This window comes from Gymnodraco acuticeps, unplaced genomic scaffold (genome assembly GCF_902827175.1).
Source record: "Gymnodraco acuticeps unplaced genomic scaffold, fGymAcu1.1, whole genome shotgun sequence".
In the NCBI taxonomy this organism is placed as follows: Eukaryota; Metazoa; Chordata; class Actinopteri; order Perciformes; family Bathydraconidae; genus Gymnodraco; species Gymnodraco acuticeps.
The window spans coordinates 570,401-591,016 of NW_022991584.1; the positions used below are offsets into that span (position 1 = coordinate 570,401).

At 41.3% G+C, this 20,616-nt stretch overlaps 2 protein-coding genes across 5 annotated transcripts in view; one reads left to right on the top strand and one right to left on the bottom strand.

Annotated features, from left to right (window-relative positions):
- The window catches only part of LOC117533781 (protein EFR3 homolog B), a 39,355-nt gene extending 24,612 nt beyond the window's left edge, over positions 1-14,743 (top strand). For all 4 annotated transcript variants that reach the window (XM_034197716.1, XM_034197715.1, XM_034197718.1 and 1 more), the window contains 13 exons: positions 3,230-3,341; positions 3,466-3,517; positions 5,286-5,458; positions 5,548-5,623; positions 6,291-6,452; positions 8,827-8,958; positions 9,046-9,113; positions 9,561-9,688; positions 10,127-10,218; positions 10,345-10,393; positions 10,542-10,648; positions 10,738-10,787; positions 11,545-14,743. In XM_034197716.1, the coding sequence (XP_034053607.1) occupies positions 3,230-3,341; positions 3,466-3,517; positions 5,286-5,458; positions 5,548-5,623; positions 6,291-6,452; positions 8,827-8,958; positions 9,046-9,113; positions 9,561-9,688; positions 10,127-10,218; positions 10,345-10,393; positions 10,542-10,648; positions 10,738-10,787; positions 11,545-11,650 (1,307 nt within the window). In that variant the 3' untranslated portion in view covers positions 11,651-14,743. The remainder of the gene's footprint in view (positions 1-3,229; positions 3,342-3,465; positions 3,518-5,285; positions 5,459-5,547; positions 5,624-6,290; positions 6,453-8,826; positions 8,959-9,045; positions 9,114-9,560; positions 9,689-10,126; positions 10,219-10,344; positions 10,394-10,541; positions 10,649-10,737; positions 10,788-11,544) is intronic.
- A 428-nt stretch (positions 14,744-15,171) lies between these two features.
- On the bottom strand, positions 15,172-19,748 carry LOC117533782 (pro-opiomelanocortin-like). Its single transcript, XM_034197719.1, has 3 exons — positions 19,443-19,748; positions 16,846-16,963; positions 15,172-16,103 (listed from the first exon to the last, which is right to left on the bottom strand). Exons 2-3 carry the CDS (start codon positions 16,954-16,956, stop codon positions 15,531-15,533), a joined length of 684 nt encoding a protein of 227 aa, XP_034053610.1. The 5' UTR covers positions 16,957-16,963; positions 19,443-19,748; the 3' UTR covers positions 15,172-15,530.
- Positions 19,749-20,616: the final 868 nt, after the last annotated feature.

Consider the following 20,616-nt stretch of genomic DNA (forward strand, 5'->3'; position numbering starts at 1 on the left):
CACTGAGATTCTTCAATCACCCCCATATCCAGCATTTTCTGCACTTCTTGCTCAATGGCCGCCCGTCTTGCCTCCGGCACCCGGTAGGGCCGCATCTTTACCTTTTGGCCAGGCTCTGTGTGGATTTGATGTTCCACCATCGTTGTGCGTCCAGGTCGTAGTCAGAACACATCCAAACTCTGCTGAACCAGTTCCTTGGTTTGCTGTAACTGAGCTTTGGACAGCCCTGGACCGCATTCAACTTCGGCCACCTCATGGTCTGGAGAAGAGGGGGACACAACCGGGGAACCACAACACAGCAGTGCCTCTCGGGCGTACCATTTCTTTAACAGGTTAACATGGTATATTTGGGATGGTTTGCGACGGCCAGGTTGGCGTACCTTGTAGTTGACTGGTCCCACCTTCTCTGCCACTTCATAGGGACCTTGCCACGATGCCAGGAATCTGTGTTCTGTGGTGGGGACCAGGAGAAGCACTTTATCCCCGGGCAGGAACTCACGCGGTTGGGAACCTCTGTTATACACTTTCCTCTGGTCTTCTTGGGCTTGAGCCATGTGCTCTCTGACCATGGGCCAAACATCTTTCATATGCGTCTGCATCGTCTCTACGTGCTCAATCAGGCTCCGATGGGGGCTTGGTTGCTCCTCCCAGGCTTCCTTCGCGATGTCGAGAAGTCCTCTGGGCTGTCGGCCGTACAGCAGCTCGAAGGGGGAGAAACCGGTTGAAGCCTGTGGAACTTCCCTGATTTGAAAACAGGACATAGGGTAGAAGCTGGTCCCAGTTACGACCATCCTTGTCAACAACCTTCTTTAACATGGATTTCAACGTCTTGTTAAAGCGTTCTACCAATCCGTCTGTCTGAGGATGGTAGACAGATATACGAAGCTGCTTTACGCCTGCAGAGATCCTTCATTATCTTGGACATGAAGGGAGTGCCTTGGTCTGTTAGCATCTCTTTAGGAATCCCAACTCGGCAGCTCCCGTGCAATCACTCTCGTTGTCATGTTCCTCAAGGGAATGGCCTCCGGGTACCTGGTTACATAGTCAAGGATCACAAGAATATACTGATGTCCCCTGGCAGACTTCACCAGCGGTCCCACTAAGTCCATGTTAATGCAAGAAAACGGTACATCGATTATCGGTAGAGGTATTAGGGGATTTTTAAAGTGTGGCTTGGGACTCATCTTTTGACATTCAACACAGGTGCGACAATAATCCTCTATAGCTCTTACCACCCCTGGCCAGTGGAACCGGCTCCCAATCCGCTGCCTTGTCTTCTTAACCCCTAGGTGGGCCCCTAGGACATGGCTGTGAGCCAGATGCAACACTGTGGACACATATTGTTTTGGGACAACCAACAAGTCTCTTCGCTGACCTTCAACCTCTTTGGCATAGTATAAAAGATTATTTTTTATTAGGAAATGAGGACATGTAAGCTCACCTACTCCTGGAACTGGTTTTGTCCATCATTATCCTCTCTAAAACACTCAACTTTTCGGGGTTGCATGTCAGCCAGGCTCTGGTTACCCGGCCTAGGTCATACATCTGGGCCCTGGCTGACAACTCTGGCTTGTATTTCCAGTCATGGAACCGCTGGGCTCTAGCTGCTAAGCTGTAGCCATACCTTGCCAGGATTTCCCTCTTCAAGACGACGTAGTCCTTTGCTTGGTCAGGAGGGAGGTCGAAGTAAGCTTGCTGTGCCGAGCCCAGGAGGAATGGTCCAACCAGATCAGCCCAGGAGTCCCTTGGCCAGCCCTCTCTTTCAGCAGTGCGCTCAAAGGCTGTTAAGTAGGTCTCTATCTCATCACTCTCCGTCATTTTGGGGATGAATCGACCTGGGTTAGGCTGCACGGTTGCTTCCCTTTGGATAGGAGAGGCTGCTGTTAGGCATTTTTGGATCTCCACATGAAGAAGCGCATTCTGTTTCTGCTGCTCCTGTATCATCTGCCGTTGCAGAGTCTGCTGCTCAGTAGAAATACGCACCAACTCCCTTAGTACATCCTCAATCTTGAAACCGAAATACACTAACTGCAACACCACCACTAGAGTCCTTATGCCCGCATTCTCCACCAGTGTAACAGGACTGGACAGATAAAGAGAAAAGTGGTAGTGCAGCAATCACGACAGAGGCAGTGTTCAAGTCCAAAAAAGAGGCTTTATTGCTGTTAAACTCAAAAATACCTTTAACTATACAAAGGCTAATGTAGCCGGGCCGCTAACCGATTTACCAGCTTACAAACTGTTTCCTCACGCTGGGAGTCTCCTGCTCCCTCCATGTGCCACACACAACTGAGCAACTCTGGGTGCTTTGTCTCCCTTGAGGGAGTGATTAGCACCAGGTGTGAGGTCTCCACACCTGCTCCCAATACTGTTAATTGGAAGCGGGTGGAGCCACCTATTGGGAATGTAGGTGTCTCCCACTACTCTGCCTCTCAGTCCCTTACACTTCTTTTGTATTTTACTCCAATATCCTCCTATCTATCTCATTCTCATCTCTCTTTTACCTTCAGGTTCTTTTATGTTCAAAAATATTTGTATTAAGTTTCTACAACTTATAACCAAGGTTAAGTGCCTACACAATGACAATATGCTATCATTTAGCCATAGGGACCAAAGTATAAGCATATACAAATGAGACAATGGTTTGCACTGATTATATATACAAAGAGAAAGAACGAAAAACACAACAACAAAAGCAATAACAACAACTAAAGTAATCCCCCTACATTCACTGCCAGTCAGAGGTGGCGCTAGACTTTTTTGCTGCCCGTCATTTTAACAGACAGGATCGTAACATTTCCGTCAAAATTAATTATTACCCGTCGGTCTACTCTGTACACAGAGGACGGGGACTCAGACGCACGCATGCTCGTGAATTGTTAGCGCCGGTGTTATGCATACCCACTGCACCTAGCGGGAGCGTGCACAGCGTAAAGCAAAAACTCTCAGACATTTCAATGATTTGTACGGCAAAGTACAGTTTGGAAACTATATCATTTCCTTTTTGGCGGGCATGCATAACACGGCATAACACCGGAGCCTCGCTGCGGGGAAGCTTTGGCGCTGTTCCGAGTTTGTTCTAATCTGTCAAAATTACGGACTGCTTTCAGATTTTTCCGTCATTGTTAAAAAAAATCCGTCATGGACTAAAAATATTCGCTTAACGCAACCTCTGCTGCCAGTAAGCGTCAAACACACAAATATTCACCAAAAATGTTCTAACTTTCAGGTTCTTTTGCCAACACACTACCGACATACCAGAGGTCAGAGGTCATGCTCTTCATCATGGGCAAGATTCCCGTCCCTGGGATTCACCCAGCTCTCACTTCCATAGGCTCTGGGTGAGTTACTCGCAAATCTCTCACGAACACATGCTCTCTTTGTGCAGCGTATGCCCAGTAAACTGAATACTGCATGTGTTTATGTTATTCTCTTTCATATATCTTCATTTGTTTTCATCTGCAGGCCCGAGGTGACGAGGATGATCCAGGTTATGTTACTGAAGTCCTTGGTCCAGGTACGTTTTCAGCTTTGCATTATTAATCATACAAAAAATAGTGTTTACATATCTTTTAAGCAGGAGAAGCCTCCCTGTGTTACTGGTGCATGTTCTCACTCTAAGAAAGTACTTTATATAGTAGCGCCACAAGTAGTTTTTATCGCATTTACAATACGTCAAGGTGATACTCCTCAGTAGCTGTCATCCTTCAAACTTTATCTCAGCCCTCGTGAAAACGTATTTTTCACAAACCATGTGTGTTTTAGGCAGCACTCTTATGGCCTGAGAATTTCATTTCGGCTATAAACAATTCCTTATCTCTTCCAAGTATACAGAAGAAATCATACCATTGAGCCATTTTTCAAAACAAGGTCGATTTCAATTCCCTTAGAAAAACCCATTTGAAGCCATAAATGACAGCCAGTTGACTCTCATGGGGTAGTTTAAAGCTGTTTTAACCCCCTTATTTTCAGCAGGAATATAAATGATGTATGTGTTAACCCAGTGGTCTGCAACCTTTTTGACCAAAAGAGCCATTTTGCTCCTTTTTCCCACATTTTTTTTGTCTGGAGCCGCAAAACATATTTCATAGTTTTTTATTGTTATATCAGACAAAAACTACAGTTTTTTTGCATTTATTAGGCTATTTATTACATGATATAAAACTGTTAACCTCTAATAAGAAACAAAGAACTCTTATAAGGAGAATTAAAAAGAATACACAGGCCTACTTTAAAATAAATTAAACACAGCACTTGGGGAGTCCTCTGCACATTTGAAGGAAAATGTGCATTATCCATTATTAAAATGGGCCCACTTTGAAATAAATAAAACATATAGCTGCACCCTAAAAAGAGTTAAAGGTAGGGTAGGTAAGAATGGAGAAACCAGCTCGAGTGCGCTAGAATTTGAAAGTACACAACCGGAAAAAATGTGCCTCTTCCTTCAGACTTTCTTACAGAGTCCCTCCTCCAACACACACGAACGCGCACATGACCAATGAGGGCACGAGATAAGTTTGTGCACAGATGGAAGGCTGACAGGCAGGTAGGCCATCCAGTTATTTTAGCCGGGCCGGCTCAGATGATTGGTCGTGCTTTTTACAGTACTACGGCTTCCAGAGATTAATTTTTGTATGTATTTATTGTCAAAGCATTTAATATATTCATTGCTATCGGGATGTTAAGAGCATTCCATGGAATATAACAGAAAGTGTTTTCTGAAATAAATTACATACCCCATTGAATTATGACTGAAGATCGTCAGCTGTCTTCCTCTCCCGTGTTGTTCCTCGATACGTAAAGGCTGCACCACCGTTGACAACTTCTCTCTAGATATCAGACATACCGGTAAACCAGCATCGTTTGCTGTGAAAGCAGATAACTCTGTCCACACAGAATTAAATCCTGTGTTCCTCCGGTTCTTTTCTTTGATTTATCCATAGTTCGCTCATCGAGCCGGGGGTCAGGTTATTCGCCTCCAAGAAAAGGCGCTCGCGCGGGACCGTAGCAGGATGTGACGCATATTTTAGTTTACCTAATTAAAACCGTTTTGTTTTTTATTTATGTGTCACAGTATCACCTCAAAATACAAGATACGAAACATTTTCAACCATGCAACAAAATATAAATAGTCCTACAAATACTTTTATTTTATTTCCTTCTTATTTTTGTCTAAGCTCAAGGGAGCCAGAGCAGAGGGCTTAAAGGGCCGCATGCGGCCCGTGGGCCGCGGGTTGCCGACCCCTGTGTTAACCTCTACTAACTTGTTACCATCCATCTCCCAGGTGACGGCTGGTTTCCAGACCACCAACATGCTGACGGCGCTGCCCAGCTCCTTCCTGGAGCCGCTGCTGTCCTTCTCCCTCACCGAGGACCCAGAGCTCCGGCTGCTGGTGCTGCAGATCCTCCTCAGTCTCATCGACAGGCACGACAACACTGCAAAGTTCTCCGACATTAGGTACGTGTGTGTGTTATTCTAGGCTTCATTTCTAGTGTGTTTGAGCACTTAACAGTCTTTGTTAATCATTGTGCCTCGTCTCTTTGCAGCATCATCTCAGACATCTCTGTGCTCAAGCTCAAAGTCGACAAGTGCTCCAGGCAGGACAACTTGTTCATGAAAAAGGTAAAAGCTTTGTCAGTTTAAAAGTTGAGCTGATGAACGTGTTTTCCCTACAGTCTACTGAAAAGTAACCAGCAGTAATTACTTTAGATAAAGAAATGCATTATCACAATTCAATGATTCATTGCACATAAAATATTCTAATTCCTTCAAATGATTCTATTTACTTTTTGTTACAAAGACTTTGTAGTTTAACGAATAGTATTACACCTATGATACTTGATTGCTCATGGTTTAATGTAATACATTTAATATGAAAAAAACTTTTAAATCCTTGTATTATTTAGCTATGTATGCACTGAGTGTAATTTTCTTTTTCTTTTGATAAGTCTTTTTTTTTCTTAAAATGCACTTCACTGTAACAATCTCTCTTAATTTGCCTTTGACATTTTAACAGTGTTTATTGTTATTCTGTATTGAGATGATATATCTGAAATGATAGTTTTAATACATATCTGATATGTTTTTAATGCATTTCTTGTGACGTTTTTTCACATAACAAAGACTATAAAAGTGTAAAAATTAGGTTTAATTTTCCAAATGACATTCATGAAGTGATATACTCTCTATCCTGTATGGGCTCCTTGGCTGAACACGCTTAACAGAGTAGTCTCTCCTTCAGACTCTTGATTCTCTCTCTCTCTCTCTCTCCTCATCCTCCTCCTCTCAGCACGGCCAGCAGCTGTACCGTCACATCTACCTGGGCTGCAAGGAGCCGAGCAGCGGCGGGCAGCACTACGAGTCTCTCTTCGCTCTGCTGGGTCTCCTCAGCGTGGAGCTGGCTAATGAGGAGGTGGTGGTGGACCTGATCCGCCTGGCGCTCGCCCTGCAGGTACTGAAACACATGCAGTCAGTCAAATTATATTTACTTTAGATAAGATACAAAAATGTAATGATTATAAAAAGAAAATATAGAAAAAACGAACATTTAAAAAAATTGTTTTACTCCAAATATAAATATACAAAAGAAACAAAAAAACATATTGCAATGGAAATATGACAATATGTGCAGTATATTATATTTAAAAGAAGAGGGCTTTGTAGATTTTAAGAGAGGTAGGGATACATAAAAATGTATAAAATGTATTCAGAGAAATGTATTTATGTAGTCAGGAAATCATTCTGAAATTGGCCGTAATCTTCTAACACGGCCAGGCTTGGAATTTCGTCATTTTAGGGGCAAGGCCATTTGGCCTTTGGTGTTACACATTTTTTCAGGGCGCAAAGGCCACATGCCAGGGCACAAAGGCCATTGAGGGAAACATTTGGATTTGGAGCTTGCAAATAAATAACTTCACTTTTTTATAAGAAAAACACACGAATGACATGGAAAACAAATCACTTTTTTAATATCAATAATGTCAAACATGATATCATCATATAAGGCGCATTCACACTGCGGTACTTTTCCCACAAAGGTTCATGAGAACTTAGTTCATGAGAACTCTTTAGTTCTCATGAACTAAGTACAGATCGCGTTCACACTGGAAAAAGTCCCTGGGGGTGGATTAGGCAAATGAAGCCGCTGACGTCACTTGTTCTTCTTCTGCTTTGGGTTTACTGGCAGGCCGCAAACCACTTCACGGCGTATACTGCCGCCCAAAGTCCCCGGCCGGAAGTCCCCGGAGTTGGGGACTGGCTTCAGTAGAAGCTGCTGGGACTCCCAGCAGCTTCTACTGAAGCCTTCCGAGTAAATCGCCAGAATGCCGACACCTCCTCATCTCCACCGCTCCCATGTTTTATTTTGTGTTGCCATAAGTTAGTCTCTCTGCGTTTCTGCGCTGGGCTAATGCTAATGCTAATAATGCTAATGCGAGGATAATAAAATGGCGGCTTCACAAAACTTTTTGGGAGTTTTACGGGGCGTGGTTTGCAATCCGCCCAGCCAATCAGAAATATAGCTCTTTTCTCACAAGAGAGCCGCACGAAAGTCCCTGCTCTCCAGCAGGGACTTTCGTGGGGGTAAAAAGGTTCACATGAACTAATTTTAGTACCGGCTCTTTTTGGTGTGAACGCGATAAAAGAGTTCACGTGAACTAAGTTCACATGAACCTTTGTGGGAAAAGTACCGCAGTGTGAATGCGCCTATAGGCCTATGCCTCCTTAGTATTACCGTATATAAAATAAAATACTTTACTTTGAATAATTTGTGTTTGGTATGTTTTCCATCTACTACTTCTACCATTCACAAATCCAAAATCAAATTAAAAAATCTATTAATATGTAACAAATATATTCCATTTCAGAGCAGAAGAAACAGCCTTCAAGGGTCAAACTCTGCACATACATCATTCAGCAGTGCACAGTGAAGTGTGTGTGTGTGTGCGCGTGTGTGTGTGTGTACGAGTCTCTTTAATCAACTTCTCACAGCTCTGGTCAGAAACTGGACAAAAGTTAAACATGTACAAACCACAGACTGTCATGGCGAATAGAATCGCTGCTTTAATTCTGTCTTTAGGACGTTGTTGTGAGTGTGGACGGAGCAGCTACAGGTTAGTTTAGCCTGATTGATCCATTCAGAAAACACGCATTTTAAAAGGTTTCTCGCTTGCCGTCTTATCTGCAGACTTGTCAAAGCATTAATTCACTAACCGGTATCAGTATTTAGTTACTTCGGCATCATTTTGAAACGTGTATTACAATAAATCACGGTAAAATATGTTCATTTTGTCGCAGTTGGTTTCCACAAAGTAAAACACAGCTGACAGCCGCGGTGAAACTCCAGCGGTTAGAGCGATGAGAATATTCGCATCACGTCCGTTGTGAACGCAGCATAATGCAGTTCAGAAAACACTGTTCTGTCGCTTTTAAAGCAACTTCGAGATTTTAACAGTACACACACCACAGGCCATGGTGGCCGTAGGACATACAATTATTTGTGGGGCATAACGGCCAGACCAAGGGGCTACGACGGCCATGGCCGTCATGGCCGCCCTGAAAATCCTACCCTGAACACGGCACTACAATATTTAGTCTCATTATATACAAATGAATGTGGCAATAAAAAGCCTTTCACAGTGCTTTGACATAAAGACCATAACATATCTAGAAAAAAGGACATTGAATCTAAAATAGATTTTTAAAGATAGGTTGTAAAACTCACAATAAATGACGCGAGATAAAGAAGTGGAAACAGTCCAAGATGAATGAAAACCATGTGTGAGGGTATTTTATTAACACGGTATTTGTCCCTGTTTCCTGTGCAGGACCTGGCTCTGTCCACTGACGAGGCGCTTCCTGTTTATAACCGCTGTGCTGTTCATGCCATCGCCGCCGCCTACCTCAACCTCATCTGCCAACTCACCACCGTCCCAGCCTTCTGCCAGCACATACACGAGGTCTGGCTCCTCTTTGTGTACACGTCAACGAACGTGTGAATACTAAGAGCCTTCTTTAATAAACCGCATCCTTTCTCTGCCCTTCAGGTGATTGAGGTGAGGCAGAAAGAACGGAGCTACCTTTTGCCTGAGGATGTCTTCATTGATAATCCCAAGTATGTACTCCATAATGTATCTGACTCTATGTACATGTATATAGACTATATACTTGTACACTGTACACAACAACATTCTCTGCAACATTTAGCTTCTTGTATATATTTGTTTGACATGTATATAGTTTACTTTATCTGCATTACTTGCACATTGGTCCTAGATATTCTTGCACTATTTTCTTCTACTTTCTTATTGCAATTTTGTATTGTTTTTTTAATTAGTTGTATGTCTTATATATATTATATTGTATTGATAGGATGAGCCTGGGACTTAAGATTTTCATTGCCATATTTACACCGTAGCTACTGTGCATATGACAATACATCCTTTGAATCTTTGCAACCCATACACTAAATTAGCTATTTGAATATGCAAAAATGTATGTTAAATACATGTTTATATATTTAACATATAAATATTTAAATCGCCTCTCTCTCTTTCCCCAGGCTGCCTTCTTCACTGGAGAAGGTGGAAGGGGACGTTCTGTTCCTCCAGTCCAAGATCACTGAGGTCCTCGGAGGCAGTGGGTATAACACAGACAGACTGGCTACCCCGTATGTCCCCCAGTACACTGGTAAGGGTCTCAACAAAACCTTTCTTTTGTTAAAAGTATACATCGTGTTTAAAAGTCAGCTGTGCCAAAGAAGAGATATTCTTTAAAAGTATATAATGATAATGTCTATTGAATTTGCCAGTGTGTTAAATATTTTAGTTGGTGCTTTATTGATTCCTGTATGGAATTGTAGAGCTGCATTTCTCTCCTGCAGCTCGTTGGGGATTTAGTGTTTCATTGAAGGACACTACATCAGGACAGACTGTTCTTCAGCTGTGGGGCTAGAGCCAGGATCATTGAGTTGAAGGAAAAGCCCTTAACTATCTATAACTTATTGATAGGCATTGCCTTTGGGAGCTAGTTCACTTTTAGACTCATTTGTCAGATCGCGTCAGCCTGTGTTATTCTGATGTTGCCTTTGGATTAAAACAAAATGTCTGTTTTCTTTTCCGTGTTCAGATGAGGACCGTCTGTCCAAGAGGAAGAGCATCGGAGAGACCATCTCACTGCAGGTGGAGGTGGAGTCCAGAAACAGTCCAGAGAAAGAAGAGGTAAAGGCCAAAAAGCATTTCCAACAATGCCATCTTCAAGAACTTAAATGTACCGATACATATATAAGGACGTTCGAGTTAAATGAAAAGTGCTTGATATTCCTTTGTTCTTATTCTGTTCTGCAGAGGACGCCAGCAGAGGAGATCACATTTGAAACCCTAAAGAATGCCATCGGTACGTCAACATTACAATGATTGTGATTTCCTTTACTGTTTTAAGAAGAATCCTTCAAGCATTAAGGCCAAATTGTCACTTTCAACACACAATCTAGTTCAGCATGGTGCAGAATAGAGACGTAAAGGTTGTTTGTGTCTCCCTCTAGTGGACAGCGTCGGTATGGAGGAGCAGGAGAGGGAGCGGAGGAGACAAGTGGTGGAGAAGTTTCAGAAGGCCCCCTTCGAGGAGATAGCTGCACACTGTGGTGCCAGGGTAAAAAACACATTCCTTTAACCCATATTGTTTGATTATTGTTTCAGTTTGGCACTATGGTCTGACGTGATGTTCTTTGTCCTATCCAGGCCACTCTACTCCAGAGCAAACTCAATCAGATCTTTGAGATTACAATCAGGTAAGAGACGGCACTTTGGTATATTTCCAATGAAACATTGATTGGCCATTTTTCCAAAGTGACATTGATGGCTGATAACATTACATTTTCATCTTTATTGATAGTATAATTATTCAAAGCAGCCCAACAAAAGTGTCGCAAATCATCAGATTTAAGAGGAAACAGATACAAAGCATTATGGTGTAAAGAACAATATAGTTTGGAAAAGGAATAGGAAAAAGATAAACATTTTCAAAAAGGAAATGTAATCTCTATTAACTTGAGGAAAGGGTCTCCAAAAAGGAACTTGTTTTTAATCCATAAAGGAGTTTCCTGACTCAGGCGACCTGATTTCTTGGGGCAGGTTTGAGGCTCTGACTACATACGGTCTGTCCCCAGTTTTTGCCTCTGGGACGGGATCTAAAAGTACTGTGCGTACGGTACATAGAGCTCAGACATAAAACAGGGAGAGAGGCCATGCAGAGCTTTTAAAGTCATCGGTTAAACCTTAAAAACCCTTAAACACAATGGGAGTCAGGGTAATAAGGCTGAAGCTGGAGTGATGTGATCCGTGTCTTGGCTCTGGCTAAAGCCTGGCAGAGGCTTTACCGTCTGGAGTCGTTTAATAGATCTGTAGTTCAGTCCAGCAAAAACACCGTCGTTAAAATGGATGTTTGACATATTCCTAAGACTATCAAAACATGATTGCGCAAGCCTCGCTATGTTGTTGTTCAAACGTGATGATTGACTCCTGATGATGTTTCCTCTTCCCGTGCAGACCCCCCCCCAGCCCATCTGGAACCATTTCATCAGGTTACGGCCAAAGCCAGAGTCGATCCGTCCCCCTCTACGAGATGAAGTTTCCTGACCTCTGTGTATACTAGCGCAGAAAGGGAAGTCACAGAACTATTTCACACTTGAGGACAGGCGAGGAATTTTTTTTTCCCGGTAAAGATACCGATCTTTACATGGAATCACATGACCACAGGGGATGAGGAGAAAAAACCACTGTCCACTCAAGAACAAGCTACTTGTTGATCAACATAGTCATCTGAAATTCCGTGTGATTGCAGCCCAAAATAAGCCGGCTATTTATGTCGATTCATGCAGCAGTAAAACAAACTTTTATTTGTCTGTTATTCCCCTCGCGTCTCCTTCCATGTCTGTAGAATCTCCTGTGGTTGGATTTTAACGTTTGAAATTGCCAAGTACTGCGAGGGGACGATAGGTGGCACACTGAGAGTTGTTTCATTTGAATGAACTGACTTGTTGCATGCCATGTTACTTAACATTTTTGATAGCACTACAACTTGGACATTCTTTCCACCTGTTTGTCCCTTACAGGGTGCCATACTACTGTTGATCACAAAAGTTAGATTGACTGTTTTTTTAATATTTTATTTGTTTTGTTGTTGGTTGATTTTATCGCCGGAGAGAGCATATGTGTAAAAGATGTATTTTAATTTAGTGTATGTTTGAATGAAATATGGACAGATACAACTATGACGCTAATCCTTACCATATCCCATGTTACTCAGCTCTTAAACATCTCTTTTTAATGTTTTACCATTTTTTTCTTTTGCCTTTTTAGTGTTAGCCAAAAGTGCTTTTTCTTTCAGGACAGGCGTTTATTTCCTGCACCTCGTATTTTTTCTTTCATATCGTTATTTTTTTGTTTTTATCCGTGATGTAAATGATTTGTCTTTGTGCTATCCTCCCAAAGTGAGTGTGCCTTGCAGGTGACTCGAGTTCAAACGTACACGGAAACACACACTGCTTCACAGTCATGACCACACTTATCTTCTGAAGTGTTTACTGTGATGTTTACCAGATCAAACACTAGAAGGTAAATAAGGATCCTTTATTTTCTCGTTTCCATATAAATGTGTATATACAGAGAAATATATAAATCTATAAGCGGATGTACAGAGTAGGGATTCTTTGGTGTGTGTACTGTATATAAACTGTATATTAATTCAAATTTTAGACTGCCACTGCACTGATTGTGTCCATAGATGAGGGAGAAAGCTACTTGGATAGTACTCAGATTTGTTTGTAAACTCTTCAATATGTTACATACGGGAGCACTGAGAGGCAAGGGGGATCATCAAAATTCTGGTGATACATGTTTCCAATTCTGAAAATACTTTTGTGTTAATGAACAGTTCAAATAAGGTGAATCAGGATAATCTTTCCTTTTTTTAAACAACACACAATATATGTACTTTGTATTTTCAAAGACATTAAAACTCACATGGAAGAAAGCATGAATTAACACAAACTAATTGTACGTGCCATATATGGCGAATATAACCCTGGCAAAACCTGGATGTTCACCTGTTCTCTATTCACAAACTCAGGAGGGAAATCTTTTAGATCAGAATTTGAAAATATGTAATTTAATACGATTGTTTTGTTTTTTTACTTGCCTCTCGGGACCTCCGTAGAAACCAGCAACACATGAAATCAAAAAGGTTCATTGACAAGGGTTTGAACAGCCCACAAGAAAACATCTCCATCGTCTTGAGGCCAGTTTATCACACTAGTGACGTCTGAAACGTGTCCTGCTAAAGAATTAATGAAATAATCTACTTCATTATTCGCCACATATTACCAGATAGGTTTTTAGCACCATTGTGACCTGTAGAGCTGCCATCACATTCTCAGTCCTGCTGGAATAAGTTTGCACTCTGTTCTTATGCCACACCGCTGCTAACGCTGCCGCGGCTTCTAAGCAGTGCATCTGTCTCATTCAGCAAGATTAAAACAAGTCTAAAAGCCATTTGTTATGCATGTGTGCACATACACACAGGTATCGAAACAAAGTATAAGGGCAATAACTTGCCACTAGCCTGGCTAACACAGCCCAACTGTTGGTAGCAGATTCGTTTGTGTTTTAAATTGTTACCTTCTGTTGTTGTTGTGGCGCTGTGATGGTCAGTGGTGTGATGTTGTGAGAGACCGACCCCCCCCCCCCCCCCCCCCCCCCCCCCCCCCTCTGCTTCTGTGAACTATCTGCATGGCGCGCGAGTCGCGCTGCAGCCATGTTTAATGTAACGTGTCCGTTCTGTGTCACGCTCCAATTATTTTTACTATGTAGAGTCATCTGTATGTATATTCATGTCCACTGTATCAGATCTGTTCATGTTTACCATTTTAGTGCAGAAGTGTGTGTGTATTTAATCATGTATATCGTCATTACCCAAGACCAAAATCAGTTTATAGTTTTTTTTCAGTGACTTTTTCCACAAAGTTAACAAAGAACAATTCATCTTACAGCGACGTGCAGCTGTTAAAACCTTCCAGCGACACCTTGTGAAGTCTTTTCAGCATCTTGGCAGTGAAGATCTGTAAATCTACCAGAGTGCTTGTTGTCATTGCATAGTGGTAATGGTATGGTAATATTGACTAACGGTAAACCAACCTTACTTTTGTCATTAAATGTCTCGTTAATAGATCTGTTTACAACGTAGTGCTGTAGGTCAAAATCTATTCATTCTGTGAACTTTGCACTTTAAAAACTGGATTCCCTAGTGACAAAGGCAGCTTTTACAAGGAGAAAATGCCTTATGAGTGTCAGAACCTGACTTTGCATGCTTGTGATGTTGCCGTTCAATAAATGTGTCTGTATCCAGAAATAGTCTGATCTGTTTCTGTTTTTACTTGTTATTGACAATGGGGAAAACGTCATGGAGTGGAATGTTGTTTTCAAATGTGATCTGAATCTGCGTAACATCATCATGCATCATCATACAGTACAATAAAATAAAGAAACACATGCTGGAGTGCTGAGTCAGTTGCAGAGGTCAACACATATTAAGCAATCATTAATGTTAGGTTTCCTTAACAATGCTTGTTGTGTTATTATTTTTACTTGCCTGTAATGACTGAGTGTTGTCACTGTGACAATACTTGCATCAGTACTGTCACCTGAGGGAGGGAGTGGTTTTTCAGAATTAAATGTATCGTGTATTTTAGTGGTGTCTTTTCTCCTACTGTTTCTCTTACTCGTTCACAGTTTTTTTTAGTTTTTTTTTTAGCTTTTCCAGATATTGTGTAGTATTGAAATGAAAGGAGTAGCCTAAAAAGGTAAGGTAGGAAAATATATATTTGTTTTTTTGCCATGCTTATTTCCTGACTGACAAATGCTTCTACCTTGCTTAAAATACAATAAGTACAAATACATGTACATAAATACATAAATGGAGCCATAAGTCATCAGCCTTCCACTTTTGTCATTAATATTATAATACGTATTTAAAGAAATTATGTTTTGTTATTTCAAAATACTGAACATGTTCCTTTCCAGAGCTTTAAGATGCAACCAGCCAATGATCAATGGATACAAATCCATATAGTGCATGTTTTTGTGCTCAATAAATAAAAAATCAGTCAAACCCCATAATTTGTTTGCCATAAACGTAATGATCTTTAATATTATATTAATTTACAAATAGATACAACTCTGTAAATAAACTGGATATATGTTTTTAAAAGCTTTCACACCCACGTCTTGCTATGGAATGGCATGCTCTCTTCTTCAAAATATAAAGATGATTCCCACAAGAAAAACAAGAAATCTCTCAAATCAGACCGGCAGGCTGCGAATGCATTATTATATTTATCAAACAAAAAAACTGCTTTATTTGAGGTTGTAATGCGACCCAGAAAATACATTCATGCTAATGATTGTGACGAGTTAGTTTAAAATAAAGACCTGTGGATACTAACATGCAATGGCTATTAGATTCTCTCGCCTCCATCCTACATTATCCTCTGCACATCCTTCACCATAATGTTCTTGAAGAGCTTGGTCAGCTGCCCCCGAGTTCTCCCCCCCCACTGTTTCTTTAAGCTGCCATTACGTTTAGAAGTCGGGCTCCCCCACCTGAAGTGACTCATCCGATAGGTCCCATCTTTCCTCTCCTGCGGGCCCAACGCTTGAGACTTAGGGCTGACTCTCGCCTTTGGCAACACTTGGATTTGACCCCCTCCATTCAGCTGCCCCCTCATTTCATCCTCGTTGCTGCTCAGCTCCCGGCGCACATGGCGGCGGAAACTGCCCTCAGAGGAGCCCCCTCCCTCCAGACTGGAGGCAAAGACTTTGACAGGCCGGCGTTTACGACCAGTGGGTTTGCCCCAGCGGAAATGCTCCATTGAATAGGAGCGTCGCTCATCGGTGTGGTCTTTCAGATATGACCCTGGTATCTTGTCTTCAGACAACAGGCTGGCCAGGATGATGCTGAGCAAGAGGTCATCGTCGTCATTCACCTTCAAGGCCAATGGACTGAGGGGGAGTTCAGTCTGAATCACTGACATGCAGAGGTGAATACAGTCCTGTGTGGAAGGAAGCAAAGAGAAACATCAACACACATTGAAAACTGTGAGTCATGTGAAGAGGTGATGATGATACCCACGGGTGTAAAATACACTGTGGTTTGATAATAGTAGCGGATGCTTGTTTGTGATCATAATTATGCTTTATTCTTTCATATCTGAGTCACCAAATAAATAGGCCTCATGGACTCCCTTTATAACGGCGTCAATGTGCAAAAACCTCCAACAAAATCTTTAAGATAAAGAAGAAAAACTGAAATATTAGACTATCTCTCATTGGTGTAAATAACAACCTCTTCTTTGTTGATTCAATTTTGGTCCATAAGATGTTGGATAACAAGGAAAAATGCCACAAAAGATATCCCAGAGTCCTCGTTGACATCTTCAGATTTTTCTTAAAGGCCAAAACCCAAATATATTATATTTCAGTCTTGTTGTCTGTTATCTCTCAAATGGATTATTTGTGGAAGAAAACAACCATAACAAAAGATTATTTTGTCCACTGCTATTTCCAGATTTAAGGATAAACCTTGAAGCTTAAAATTGTTCTTTTGATGCTATTCTATTTTATCTTTCACTCTGTTTTCTGTTTGGTCTGAGTCCTATTGGAAGGACTTTTGACTACTTTAGGTGAAATCTTTGTTAGGAACACATTTGCTTTGCCCATAGGGGTGGCAGTTACAAAGAGGAAACACTGTAGTAAGGCAAGAATGAAGATGATAGAGCCGACCGTTTGACCTACCAGTATCCTTCCCTTGTTGCTCAGGCCGTTGCAGATGGGGCATTTTGACCCAAACCCGGGGACGCACACATACGCCATCACCACCACGAACAACCAACATAGACACACCATCTTCAGCCTGGTGTGGAGGACAGATAAACAAGAGAGGCTATGAGGACATGTCCTCAGAACATTGAAGAGGATCAACAGTCCCAATAGGCTAGAATAGTCACATATTCTTGCCTTAATAGGAAGAAATAAATTGTTACTTTTGGGACCAAAAGGTTCTCCTGATGATTGCGCTTGCATAACACTTCCTTACTACCTTACATAACTTGACACGTTTCAACACTTTAACAACTGTAATTGGTGGATTTGCAGCTGTGTCAGTGCTGAATAATAGCCCTGAGTTCAAATGCAATTCATCCACATTCCTTTTCCAAATTCATAGTATTTGAAGAGATCTGCAGCACATCAATCTTATTTAAAATGGAAGATAATGAAAACCATAAATTGTTGTGATTTAGTTCCCAAAGGAGGCTCGACTGAGGTTTGTGGTTACCGATCTTGCGTGACTGTATGAAAATAATCAGTGCTTGGCGAGCAGGGATAGACATGGATCTCAGTAGGGATTGATCAAAGCTCTCTCTCAAAGGACATTTAACCCTTTTCCTGCCCCATTCATTCTTTTTTTTTTACTTCTGTCTTTTATACCCGCGTTAGCGTTTTTAGTTTCATAATTGAACTCTTAACGTATTGTTTGGCTGGACTGCATTTGGGCCCTCCACTTGTTTTCCTGTATACAGCTAAAACTTCACACTCATATTATTTTACTTGAAAAACATGGTAGTGTTTTTTTTCTGAGAGGCAGCCAAAGCAAATGCCATGTATTGATCACTGCAGTCTGTGATGCTTCATCAAAATAAGCCACTGAGTTGTTGTTTGGAAAACAATGTGTGCTGTCAGAAGCATGCAGTTAAAGTTAGACATGGGATAAACAACAGACGACTTCATTTAAACAACGTGAGTTTGTTTGGCAGTATTTATGAAAAGGCTGCTCAGAGTTCAATACAGGACTGGATAAGAAAGGATTATGACTCTAACCCATACCTGGAAAATTCAACTTTAGTCTTGATTTACGCGGCTGACGTTAAAAAACGATGATGATAACCACAGATGGAAATTAGCTATTAGCTATAATCTGGCATATTGCATCTCTTCTCTTTGCTGAGATTAATATTTTTGTATGCATGGTCCTTCTATAAATAAATACAAATACAAAAAACTACTCATTAAGTAGCTTTTGTTTAAAAAAAAAAGAGAGCAGCTGTCAATCTATTCAGTTATGTTTCACATTAAATTGGCTGTACATAATCCCTCTTTTACTGTGAACAATGTATGATTAATTTATTAACATAATACAAATGATAAATTAGTTGGTTATCACTGTGTGGGATGTTTTTTAGGTCAAGGAGAAAGCAAATATGAATGGCTTGCTTAAAAGAAAATACTATTATTTTTAGAATTTTAGACAGTGTGAGAGGGGCGTGACATGCCACAAAGGCCATTATCCATCCACATATGTTGTGGTTATGCACGCACTGTAACCACTCAGATTTTTTAAAAGTAGTAAAAGAAGGCACAATAGGGAGAGCCAACAGTTAAAGGTCAGTGAGGTGAAAGGGTCATTTTGTGAGCGGCCAGCCAACATTTGTGCTGTTTCAAGGACAATGCTACATGCACATACATTGCAAGAAAACACATGGGTGTTGTAAGAAGCTGCATTCACCCGGGGGGCCACACTCAGTGCAGATAAATTACTTTAATTGTTGAGGAAGATGGACAAACAAATTCTTTCAGCAGCCCTGAATGACTGCCTTTATGACGCATCTCCACGAGGAAAACGCCCCCCCCCCACCCCTCATCTCTTGCTGCTTTGTTTATTATCACATCCTAATCACTCGCTTCTCATGTTAAAACCATCGACTTTATCAACAGGATTTAATTTGAAGATGCTGGCTAACGGAGAAAAATAAAACAAAATTGATACTCGTTTTAACCGCTTGTTTTTAGTTGTTAAGGTTTTACATCTCGTCTCTATGTGCAGCGAGTTTTCTCTCCTTTATTGGGTCATTGTATCCTTTTGTTTCTTCCTCGCTTCTCTATTTTTCCAAGGAGCGACTCCTTGGTGGGCCATCATCTTTGTAACTCTGGCAGAGAGTCTTCCTACAGTATGACTCACTCAGCTCTCTGCAGGCATTATCTGATAACAGAGAGCTGCGATCAAAATAGATTCAAACCGTATGTGTTAACAATCTAAAGAGTTATTTAAATAGTCTGTTAGTTAGATTTGTTTATGGAAGATTTTTTCAATGAAAAGCAATTGAAATATCAGCAAGGAAAACTGTGCATATTCTACAACAAGCTGAGTTGAGACTATACAATACAAACATCTACAACAATTATGATTTACAGAGAAAATGCAGCTGTACATGTACAAAATCCCAAATAAGGTAAGAGTGTGTAATCAATTGCTCAGAAAAAACGACAACCAGGAACAATTTTGTTTCATGCCAAAAAAAGCATCCATTGACAAGTTTAAGACAATTTGTTTTTACCTTTTCCAAAAGCGTTCCTTTCCTGTATTCTTGCTTTTTCTCCGTTTGTCCACAGATCTTCCAGAGTGGCGACACTTAACTGTGATCCCTCTCCTCCTCCTCTGCTTTCTCTGTGCTCTGTGCTGAAATGCTCAGTATAGGAGAAGGTCTGCTGTTGCTTCCTCAGAGGAGGAAAGCTCTTTTTATAGACGCGCAAAGTGTGGAGGTCGGAGTCTCAAGGCATCTGGGTGTGATCGAGGTAAGGGGTCTCCTGTTCCTCTCTGGATGGAAGGGAGTGTGTATGGTAAAGGGTTTCAAGTCCTCCCACACACTTTGTAATCAATGGTGCAGCTCACGTCATCACATCAACAGGTGAAGCTTTAGTGATGTAGTTAACTAGCTCCTCATGTTTCTTCCTCTGGGCGAGTTGCAATCTTACAAATATCCTGAATGGCTAAATGTTTTAGGGATCTCAGGTACATTTCTTAGGTGCAGGTTAACGTTATCAATAAGAAAAAGAAGCTGAAGTGATTAAATAGATTATTGCTAATTCCGTCTCTAAGTCGCTCAAAGGTCAGCCGCCGTTGACATCTTAATGCCAAAAACGTCATCCTTTGAAAAGGGAAGGGTAGATGTGAAGTGTTCAAATCAATTTGACTGATTGGATTGTTTTTCGTCGTGCATGTTCCCCTGTGTGGAAACTTCATTAGGAAGACCTGACTCACTCATTCAAGTACACACACACACACACACACACACACACACACACACACACACACACACACACACACACACACACACACACACACACACACACACACACACACACACACACACACACACACACACACACACACACACACACACACACACACACACACACACACACACACACACACACACACACACACACACAGCTTTAGAAAGGGAAAGGCCATGCATTTGAAAAGATAACTGCTCTCCTTTCATGTGTTACAAAGTACATCTTTCTCTTTCTCTATGCTAAAGGGAGGTTTATTTTTTCAAGGAAAGATACACAAGGACGAAACTCTGCGGAAAAACTGGAGTGGAGCACAAGAAGAGGCAATGTCTGCCTATCTGCCTGTTGTGGGAGACAATGATTCATTGCCTTCCTTTAAAATACACAATATGTTAATTTATCCCGCCTTTACTGTGTCTTTGAAAGTCCAAAGGG

What these genes read in the sequence shown, in the direction of transcription:
- LOC117533782 (XM_034197719.1), bottom strand. Translation starts at nt 16,956, where the DNA reads ATGGTGTGTCTATGTTGGTTGTTCGTGGTGGTGATGGCGTATGTGTGC. An exon ending in GCAACAAGGGAAGGATACTG is followed by an intron (nt 16,104 to 16,845) that starts GTAGGTCAAACG and finishes CCTTCCACACAG; the next exon opens with GACTGTATTCACCTCTGCAT.